The sequence below is a fragment of the Sabethes cyaneus genome, chromosome 1 (genome assembly GCF_943734655.1).
Source record: "Sabethes cyaneus chromosome 1, idSabCyanKW18_F2, whole genome shotgun sequence".
In the NCBI taxonomy this organism is placed as follows: Eukaryota; Metazoa; Arthropoda; class Insecta; order Diptera; family Culicidae; genus Sabethes; species Sabethes cyaneus.
Genome location: NC_071353.1, coordinates 156,853,214 through 156,864,245, shown reverse-complemented (window position 1 = coordinate 156,864,245; position 11,032 = coordinate 156,853,214). Strand labels below are relative to the sequence as shown.

Genomic DNA, 11,032 nt, shown 5'->3' with positions numbered 1-11,032 from the left:
TTATTTAAAAGTGTCGTAATCACATAAGAATTCCTCCAGAAAGGATAAAGCGAATCAAATTGCTCATCTAACAGTAACTTTTATTATCATCGTACCTGTGCTAGCTAACAATGAATCTGTTAGATAGATAAGGTACATTGGTCAATTGATATGACTCAATAAAAATCAATAAAATTTCAACAGCTCAATGTCGGTGCAATAAAAACACCTTACGTTAGAGAAAAGAAAACGTCTGCTGGAAGAGCTGTAATTAGTGTGGTGTTTTTGCTGTGTTGAACACAAAAATTGACGACGCAAAAAAGAAAAAAACGAATCAAAAAAGTGAGACTCAAAAATAGCAGAAAACATGGAACACATATCAATTGTGACAGCAGGTTTGAGCTACGTTCCAGCCGGACTGACGTTCGGCTACCTGCTGATGCTACCGTTGCTCCCTATTCAACCTGTCATACAGGACGACGGTACCGAGACCGACGGTAGTGCTCATGATGGCATCTACAAGGAGACCATGTACTGGCCGTTCATTGTGGCAATCATCACGCTGATCATCTCGGTGGCGCTAACCAATGGCCTGAAACTGAACTACCGCAAGTGTCAGTTTGTGCACTTTTACCTGCAACTGGTGGCGATGTTGTTCTACCTAGCCGCAGGTCTGATCTTCGTGCTGGTCAATGGTAAGTATTTTCTGACTTGATTATTTAGACTAAGACCACAGCTTATTTAGTGCTAACACTAAGATAGGAATGCTATAGCTAAGCAGTCGGATTACTTGCTCTTTCACCGGGTCCACAAGTCAACAAGTTTAGTAGAAAATTACTCTTCATTCATGGCATGCTGCTTATCAGCATGACAAAATCGTTAATTAGCAATATAACCTAATCAATAAAATCAAGACTGTTTTTTTACAAAAAGAATTAACAAAAGGTTGACGAATACGGGCGCACGAAATAATGGAGCTGTTTTGGGATTAACGTAGGTTGGATTGAGCCAAGCTCTCGTTGAAGACAAATTGCATCAACCTTCAAATCTTTGAATCTCCGATAAAAACAATAAGAGAATTGTTAAGTACGTGGTTAACAACATTGAAGTACAATATGAAAATTATTGGTCCCAAATGATTACCTTGTGGCATTCCAGAAGAGACCGCAAACTGTATTTGCGTGCAACCCAATAGAAATTTAAGTCACCTTAATTGCTACTTAAATGCTACTTTGGCAAATAATGCGGCTACATTACTGCTAACCCTCTTATAATGCTGACAACGCTTGTACCAGATAATTACCGACAAGAAGATTTAAAATAGAATTCTGCATGCCAATTTACAACAGCTTCAGCTAGTTGAAAAGCTAATATACAGCAACGTGCCGTATAAAATGCCAGATATGCTAATATGCGATTGATTTACTGCTTATGATAATGCTTAGCTGCTGATTAGCTGGGTACAGCTTCTATGGAGTTTCCTACATAAATGGGACTGTTAAGCGAGTAGTGCTAGTCTACAGTGCACAGATAATTGATTTTATACTAAAAATGTCTACTTATTTCCCGAAGATTCTACCATGAAAAGGACGTGTTGTTAAATATCTTAATAATAAAAAAAATATATCTTTTCGCGAACAAAAATTTTCATTTATTGATAAATGATATCGTCCTTTTATATATAATCAAAAAGACATACAAATTTGTAACAAAATATGGCCAATTCTATTGCATAAAATAAGAAACAAAAATATGAATAAAATTGGAATTTGAGACACTTTTAAAATAAATTTACCATGAGTTTCAATTTCCACAATAAAACCTGTTGTAGACGCATTGTTTCTACTACAAAATTCAATGTAAATTTTTTTTCGGGTTACTTTGCCCCCCAACTTTTTAAAACCAATTTCAAACGACGGGAGGGGGTAGGTTAAAAATAGTTTGCAATGCCCTAACTGACGTAAAAAAGCAAAAGGAAAGAAAAATCGTCACAGAATGGGAGGGAAAACGAGACATTGAAAGAGAAAAATGTGAAAAAGAAGAAAAAATGGAAGAGAAAACGAAGCAAAAGCAAGGAGACTGAAAAGAAAAATATGAAGAACGGGTGAGAAAAAAAGAAAAATGAGTTTCTTTTCACTCATTTCAAAAAAATCAAAAATCAAAAATAAAACGAAAACAACGGGAAAGAAAATGAGGTTATACTGGATAGAAAAGAATTAAAAAAGGGACAAAAAAAGGAAAAAACAAACGGAATGCAAAAGGATAAAATACATGAGCATAAAAATGGAGAGACGGAAACAGAAACAGGAAAAACGGAGCAGAAAAAAATAATAAAGATAAAAATGATAGCGGAAAAACAAAAATAATAAGATGAAAGAGTAAAACAGAACGTGACAGAAAATTTGGAAAAGCATGACATAATAAGAGAAAGAACGGAATAGACGCAAAATAAAAACCAGATAGACAAGAAGTTGAAAAACGAAAAAAGGCAAAAACTGAGACCGAATAAAAGAAAAAAGTGTGCTACTGATAATATCGCTAGTAGTCTTATATCGATAATACCATCAAGCTTTATCGTCACGGAAGAATATCGAAAATTGAAGGGTTTAAAGTGAAATCTTCTTCTTGTCTTGTTATTATTTTAACATTTTTGTTCTATTTCTTACGTATTTTTGCTTATACTGTCATATTATCGTTATTGATTATTAACGTTAAGAAAACTTTATCAATAATCGTTATAGATTTTGATAGGCATTTCCCATCATTACAACTCTCAAATCTGAGCTGTCATTTGATTTGGCAGTGACGCCAGTACCAGTTGTAGGAAAAGCAAATAGTAGAGTAGGGCGGGGCATATGTTTGAAGTTGTCATCAATTTTCGTGAGATATAAAGAAGGACAACAACATAATATATTTCATAGTGAAGCAGTAACTTAATGTCTTCACATTCAAGTATAAATCATCTGCGGTAATAGTGTTTTGCAAAATAAATTCTTCTTTCTTCTGATCAAGTGCTGATTCGCGGGGCAAAAGTTCGAAGCTAGAATCCATGAATTTAGCCCAGCAGTAGCTAACAAAACCGAGAACAAAACCATATTATCTTCAATCTGCGTTATGTTTCGGTAAGGGATATTCTCAATTTGCACCTTTTCTATTTTGGGCTGGTGTATTGCAGCCTCCGTTAGATCGAAACTTTTCAAAACGTTGGTTTTTTGTTTCATCAGTGGAAACACATTGTTTTTCCTCGGCCAACATCTGTAGAGCACACAGTTTTCTGCAGATCTTCCATTCTTCTAGTATCTGTAATATAGTGCCTAAGGCTGTATATAATTAGCTATCCATTTTTGCCTCGTCCGTGAATCGAACTTTTGCCCCGCTAGGCGCTTGACGGGGTTAGATTAAATTACGGAAAAGCGAAATATATTTTGTAAATTATTTTCACCGTATTTTCAAAACAGATATGTGAGTGATGTAAAACGTTGCTACAAATTTTACAGAAACTATTTTTATATTATTCTTAGCGTCGATAACAACCCTATGTAAGCATTAGAATTCAAATAGGAATCAACCAAGATTCATGGTTTTTCCCATGAAATGTTGGCAACTTTTCTCACCTACAAATGTGTGACAGAACAAGTGTGTTCAAAATCCAACTTTCAATGCAAAGAACACTAATAATACGTTAATAATTCTGCCAGACCGGATTTTCAATGGTCTGTATACAAATCGATTAATAAAATCATATGGGTTGTGCACAAGACACGACCGCATGGGTGACGTAGGACCACGTAAGTCTCTTTGTAGCGATAGTAGGATGTATCCATGTATGTAATAATACGATTCTTCATGACAAGCTACATACGTAACGTTTATCAAAGTAGTAACATATTGTATACATTCGATCCTCAACAGATTTTGGAGTTATATCCATGAATTGATTGAATATATTTTATAAAAACGAAACCAAGTCACACTAAACCAAACAGTAAATAAATTTTTATGATCTGTTTCTACGTTGAATAGTGCTTTTCCTCTGGTAATCGCTAGACGGTACGGGCGAGTTTTCGAAAATTTTGCGCAACTTTTCTGCGGCTTACAAAAAAAAACACTGACAATAAAGCATTTACAACCTGCAGACCGTTTGAAAGTCGCAGAAAATGTCGCCTGTGACCAGAAAACTTATTTCCGTCATTTGTTAGTTGTCCCCAACGGCGAAAAATTCAACTTTTCCTTTGTTGCCTGTGTGATTATGGTATTAACTGGGCAAGAAAATATAATAAACTCTTCAATCGCTATGCGGCCCTTAAAAGGACCGATTGTTTGATTATCATAACTCCAGCTTGCAATAAACTTGCACTAACGCACTTAACGTAATTCTCTGTTCGGTAAATTGGAATACCGATAACCGCAAACCAGGCACGGCTTGTTGCAACGGACCACCGGAAAGCCTCAGCAGCTATGCGATCGATGAAGCCGTTCATGTATGGTTCTGAGTCACGATTAAATACCACTTCAAGTGGCCAGCTGCAAGTGACGTGGGAGGATTCTAGACGTTTTGTTGTCCAATTCCAGAACTTCAGCAGCCAGATATTTCATTACGGCAGCGAGACGAGTGCTCCAGCTCCAACACGCTCAGTATACTTTCCTTTCCTCAGTAGCCGGTGAACACGACCGATCGGGAACTGCAGACGTGCACGAGTCGAGCATGACTTTCATTTGCCCTTGATGCTTCTTCCTTTGTCGCGTCCAGACAATAAGATGCCAATAAGATGTTGGCAGTAGCTCAGCTAGCGTTTGAATAATGCTGTTCGTTCGTATTATGTACCAGAGCAAGCGACAAGAATCGGTCCCGTCTATTTTTCATGGTCCTTCATTCTATCATGTACGTTAAATAAAGTAGAGCATTTCAATTTCAGTCTGTACAAAAGAGCAAAAATACCAGTGAGCCGTTCGCCGTTTGCTTCCAAAGAAAAATTACGTTACGTATTATTACTGTAGCATTGGTGATGGATAAATTTGTGTTGCTAAAGAAAACCGAGTAAAAAGCCCTAAGTTCCAAGTGTCCTAGGTTTCATCATTTACCGAAAACCGTTGACGCTTGACCGAGCTGGTATATTTGTTGGCTGCTTTGGTACCTTCCGTTTTGTTCTTAAAAGAACGGTTTTCGACGTGATATGTTGGAAATTTAAGCCTTCTTTTCCGTCTTCTTGGGTAGCAACAAAACAGTTTGGATGTTCGGAAAGACACTGCTCTGAGCAGGGGTGACACCGGACAGCAATTTGTTCAACTCTGCATCGTTGCGGATGGCCAGCTGCATGTGACGATAATTCTGGTCGTTTTGTTGTCGCGAGCAGCATATTTCCAGTCAATTCCAGAACTTCAGCAGCCAGATATTCCATCAAGGCAGCGAAATGAGTGCTCCAGCTTCAACACACGCTCAGCGTACTCTCCTTTCCTCAGCAGCCGATGAATACGACTGACCGGGAACTGCTGGCGTGCACGACTGCGTCACCGCTCGTGTTGCCGTTGGTGGTACACCTCAATAAGGAATTTTCAAGCCAATTAGCAATCAACGAGAAAGGGTAGGATTCCATTTAATTCTCTTGTAACTTTGTTATAGTAGAATTAAATGGAACTTACCATCAACTTTCTCGTTCCAACCAATCACAAAGCGACAATTTCTAGTACGACCGAGTTAGAGTTATTTTCAATTTTTTAATGACGAGTATTGAAAATAAACAGTTTTTTATATTTTCAATATTTTCCAAATCGATTGTCTGATCAATTGGTGTAAATATCTTGGAAATCTACTGAAAATTGACTGAATTATAAGACGAAGCGTGAAAACGCGTTTCTACTTTGATGACGTCATTTCCAACAACCAATCACGAAGCGAGAATTCTGGTAAAACATAGGTTCACTATTTTCCATTTTTCAATAGTTTAACATCCAGAATCCATACTTTTCTTCATTTGAGTCAATTCTTAGAAGATTTTCCGATCGATTGGTACAAAAATACTGAAAATTGATCGGAAAACCGTTGAGTTATTAGCGCTCAAAACCTATCATTTTTCGTGACGCTCGCATTTTTCGACTTTTTGGAATGACATCCTATCTCAAAATTAACTTGCCGTAAGACGTAGTCCTAAGTCAAAAAAACCGGCGAAAACAACAAACGGTTTGAAAGAAACAGATGTTCTGCGACGAACAATGTGGCTGTGGCAGAATCTGATGGCAGAAGTTAAACGAGGAGGCTTCGAAATTCGGATTTGATCAACCGGAAGCTTGATATGAAAAAATATTACATTTTTTGAGACAAATTAAATTATCTATGAAATGTTTAAAACTCCATGTTATTATTTGTTTGGTCTTTTACCTCAAACAAAACTATGTTCTATGTCATCATCATCATAATGTCATCCTTAAAATCGAAGTCGGCCATGATTAGCGACTAACATAGAGTGCAACGCTTATCAAATTGTGCCAACAGCGAAAACAATAGCCCGTGCTGCTAGTACCTACCTACTGATAAGAGAATTGAGACAAAATCGATAATTATTCAATAGCAAACTGTTTACTAGCTTTACTATACGACGGTGGTGCTGATAGGAAGTCCATTTCAAACTTATTACTAACATTTATTTACCTCCATAGCGCAGAAGTTCCATTCCGAGTAACAACATTTTCACTTTTCTTCCAGACGTCATTCCCGCTATCTACCTGGGCGCGTGCGGTCTGGGCTTGACGCTGATTCCCGGTCTCAGCTACATACACATCCGGGCACCGGCCCGCTGGCGGGCCGTGTACATGTCGCTGTGCTACTTCTGGTTCCTGGCCGGGATCGGAGCGACCGCAACGATTTGCCTGCTCGTGTCCGACGACGAAATCGACACGATCATGGCCATATGCTTGCTAAGTGCGGCTGTCGCCGTTGCCATTATGGTAGCGCTGAACGAGATGCTGCAGCGCGAGGGAATCGTTAACTACAAGAAACCGTTGGACTTCGATACGGACATTGCGCACGAGAGTGGCAAACTGATGGGCGATCGTACGGAGGGCAGAAATTTATACAATAATTTTACCGCTCCGACCGTGGCGACGGTGTCGGCCAATGGTGGAGCGGTCCACAAGCAGTGGAACTCTTCGACGGAACAGATTGTCGCCGGTGGCGAAACGAACAGAAGCAACTACCACAAACTGTGGGTGTTTTACATGATTTTTACCAAACTGCAAGGCTTGATAGCTTTCTATTATATATTTTTGCATCTCGGTATGGTTTACAGTATAAGCATATTCGAGAGTTATTCCATCGGTTATGTAATTTTCTGGTTCTTAGTTTTGGGTTCACTAATAGGTACACTTTGTATGATTATTCTCAGCGCAAAGATAGTGTTTTTGGTGGCTTCTATGCTGCATACCATTGGCCTAATTCTGGCCGTATCTTTCTACTATACCGTGATGGGCAATATCCACATTGGAGCTTCGATGATTGTGTTTCACACCTTCATTGGAGCGTCTCTAGCTATCCCAGCAATCAACATTTTGGAGTTGTCTCCGTTGAACTTTAACGAATCAATCCTGGCAGTGGGTTCGATCCTAGAGCTGCTGGGAGTAGCATTGATTCAATATTTCTCCGTCTTGGATCGTACTTTTTATCACCCTGAAGATTACGTAACTGTTGCGGCGCATTTCATAGCAATGATCGTGCTAAGTGTCATTTTACAGGTGATAGTACTGTGGCACATGCCAAATACGTTCAAGAAATCACTTGCCGAAATCAATTCCGATCTAGCCCGAATGACGTCCTATTTCGCATTCGCCCGAATGATGGTACCGATCAGTGGCAACCGTCAACCGATGGTTAGGGCGTACGATGAAAGCATCACTTCCGAGCCGCCGGAAGTGGAAGAAAAACAGTTGAGTACCCGAAACGGCCATTTGGCCGTTGCTGTTTCTCGATACAATGACCGAAGCGACGAAAGTACGGGTAGGGGCAGCCCATACAATGATTTCCCCGAGTCCAGATACAGTCGACGGCAAGTGATGGACCGCGATGTCTCACCGACATCGGATCGGGAAGATCCATACCTGCAGGAGCAACTTCAGCGTCAGCACGAGCAAAACTACATTCTTTCCCGGCAACAACACTATCGACAGCAAGCTCGCGAATCCCCTGAGCCGCAGCAATATAATTACCGTTCTGATAGACGTTCCGAAAACCCCTACCAACAACGTGCCTTCAATCCTCCTCCCCGTGACGATTACAGTCCCGAACGTCCACCAAGTAGAAGCAGCCAAATGAACCACCGACCAGGTCCTCCCTTACTAGCCCGCCAGCAATACTACGAACAGTACAGCCAAGAACGCGTTCAACCTCCGGTGCCAACAAAACCATCACCCGTGCGTCAATCACCAGCGTCGTCAATAAATAACGATCCCAATCCAATGCCAGTTCCAATGCTAGTCCGACGATCGCAGCCATCGCAAACCGTCAAGTCGGAACCGGGCTATGCTGCTGCTCGGCCGCGTCTTCAGACGCAGAAAAGTGACGCACCGGCTCCGCCGCCTCTGCCACCGGCGGACTACCTAACCAAATCGTTGCCGCGAATCAAACCGGACCGGCCGGGGCGAGACACTATCCATCCGGTGCTGAGACCGAAGCCCACCCGGCAACGCGAGGAAATCATTCCGGGTGTCGAGTACACCAGCAACCTACGGCCGTCGGAGTTTTTGCGCGAAAACCGACAGTCGATGTTCTTTCGCGACTCCATGATGGCACCCGATATGGGCTGACGGGGCGGCCCATGAATGAAGTGAATGGATTCTAGCGTAAGTTTGTGTGTGGTTTAATAAACGTTAACAAGTATGAAGTACGGGGGACTAAAGTTTGATTCTTGTTCAGTGAACAGTCCAGCAAATCAGCAATGGCAGGTAAATAAAAAATTATAGGACAAAAAATTTAGGGTCATACCGCGGAATATTGCAGATTCTATCAGGTTTTATAATGGTTTTCCTCAAGTGAATTTTGTCTTATTTGATTAACTGGTCTGAAGCATGATTGAAGAAGACTTATAAAACTGCACTTTTCAAAGGATTTTTTGCAGCTTCCATGTCAATAGGTGCAGATTAACAATCACTACGATGAACACCTGATTGGCGTGCAGGCGGAAGACCATGATAACGGAGGAAGTGACCACATGGGTGTCTCCAGCAACGAAGATGTGCCACCCTCATCGATAAACGAAGTAAAGAAGCCATCCACCGATATAGGAAAGGCTGGCTTTCTCGGAGATGAGCAGACTGTGGGACACTGACCCTTAACGAAAAGGTCGTCAGAGTACATTTATGGCAGTTAGTGGCACTTCCCTTCTTCAGTGTACCAACATGCTCTCATAGACTCGGGAAACCATCACAAAAAAATAAAATTAGTTCAACCAACCTGCTAGCCGTAATAAGATCTTGCAACTCGAAGCACTAAACATTGTATTCTATCCAGCTTTTTATGAACCATAATGGCGGACGGTTTCGTAATATTTGAACAGCATTTCTGACATTTCCCTAATACGTCACTCGTTTTCTTTCCGCGTGTTCACGGTAAAACTAAAGGAATGTACGGAAAGCAAACGTGCGATGTATTAGGGAAATGTCAAAAACGCTGTTCAAATATTACGAACACGTCCGCCATTATGGCTCGTAAAAAGCTGGATAGGTTCTATTATTTTATGAGCCATAAATTACACTAAATACTGAGATTTTTGCCCAAATAAAATTCATCGCCATATTTTCATTTTTTCGCCGTCGATTTTAACTTAACGCCGCGCCGTCGAAACCTAACTTAATGCACAGAAATCTTTAATTTACAACCCGAACAGTTATTTAGTAAGATATTATAATGATTTTGTCCAATCTGTTCACTTGAATTGACAGGAAAAATTTCACTTTGCTTCGATTGCAATTCCGAATCCACGACCGTCGTTGCTGTACGTTACCAAGGAAACGGACGTGTATATGGAGTGATGCCAACGTAAACATTTGAGCATGAAATTGCCCAATTATTTTCTCTATTAAATTAGGGGCCGTAGTGCGTCGACAATATTGTACTTATAAAATTCGCAGATAATAAAATTCACCGTAAACAACATTTTATGTGATAGATTTACTGTCGGATCTAGTTCAACAGCAATAATAGATACGCGATTCTACGTTTCATATTTGCTCATAACAGATTTTATTACTTTTTTACTTTTTTTTTCAAAACTGAACAAAGGGAACTGCTGATAAGTGAAAAAAAAATTCGACTGTGAGATATTTTAAAGAAGCTGAAATCACTGGGAATAAACGAGAGATTCATCTTTCGTACCATCGAGAGATACAAGGAAATCGGTTCATGGAAAATACTCCCCAAACCTGGCCGTAAACGCACTGTAAGTCTGTATATAAGCGGGCTTTCAAAAATGCGGCCTTGAACCCTGATTACTTGACCACAAAAAATTGTATTCAAGGAATTCAACGTTGCTCGCGCGATTTCAGCGGTATAGCAGAGCTGCCCCCTATTGCTCCCGCTCCAGCATCTACTCCAAATGTTGAACACCGCCGTTGGCTCATCTTCTGTCCCTCCAATGGCGCTAACTCCACCAGTCCCTTTAGGGCTCCCTTCGACTGCAGTTCTATTGCAGAGCCCTACAGTAGAAGACGGACCATAGTTTCCGTAAAACCGACGATCTTAGATTCGAGTTCCAGCTATCCGACTAAATGTCAAACTCTCAGACCGTAGGCTATTCTTGTGTGCTATATATTAACCTCCTGACTATTCCCCTGATATTGTTACCACTCCTGATGCTTTACTAGTGTTCGCAGCCAGGCTCCGGAAGTGACGATGGCGCCTTCCTCGCTTGTCAAGCATGTTAACTATCATCCAGGTCTGCTAGTTACTACCAGTCATCAAATACTCCAAAGCGTAAATATTGCACCTTCGGCGGTTTTGTATGATTTCACCCATACTGATTTCGAGGTCATTCTAAATGTGTTAAATAGCAGCACGGTTTGTGATAAT

The 11,032-nt window shown here is 40.5% G+C and overlaps 1 protein-coding gene across 1 annotated transcript; it reads left to right on the top strand.

Moving 5' to 3' along the window:
• Nucleotides 1-346: 346 nt before the first annotated feature.
• On the top strand, nucleotides 347-8,772 carry LOC128732347 (uncharacterized). The gene is made up of 3 exons (XM_053825594.1): nucleotides 347-426; nucleotides 481-674; nucleotides 6,680-8,772. The coding sequence occupies exons 1-3, from the start codon at nucleotides 347-349 to the stop codon at nucleotides 8,770-8,772; spliced, it is 2,367 nt and encodes a 788-aa protein (XP_053681569.1).
• The last annotated feature ends 2,260 nt before the right edge of the window (nucleotides 8,773-11,032 follow it).

Excerpts from the sequence above, each read along its gene's own strand:
- LOC128732347 (XM_053825594.1), top strand. The coding sequence starts at position 347 with ATGGAACACATATCAATTGTGACAGCAGGTTTGAGCTACGTTCCAGCC. Across the intron at positions 427-480 it reads GGCTACCTGCTGATGCTACC|TGCTCATGATGGCATCTACA; the intron begins GTTGCTCCCTAT and ends GACCGACGGTAG. Across the intron at positions 675-6,679 it reads GATCTTCGTGCTGGTCAATG|ACGTCATTCCCGCTATCTAC; the intron begins GTAAGTATTTTC and ends CTTTTCTTCCAG.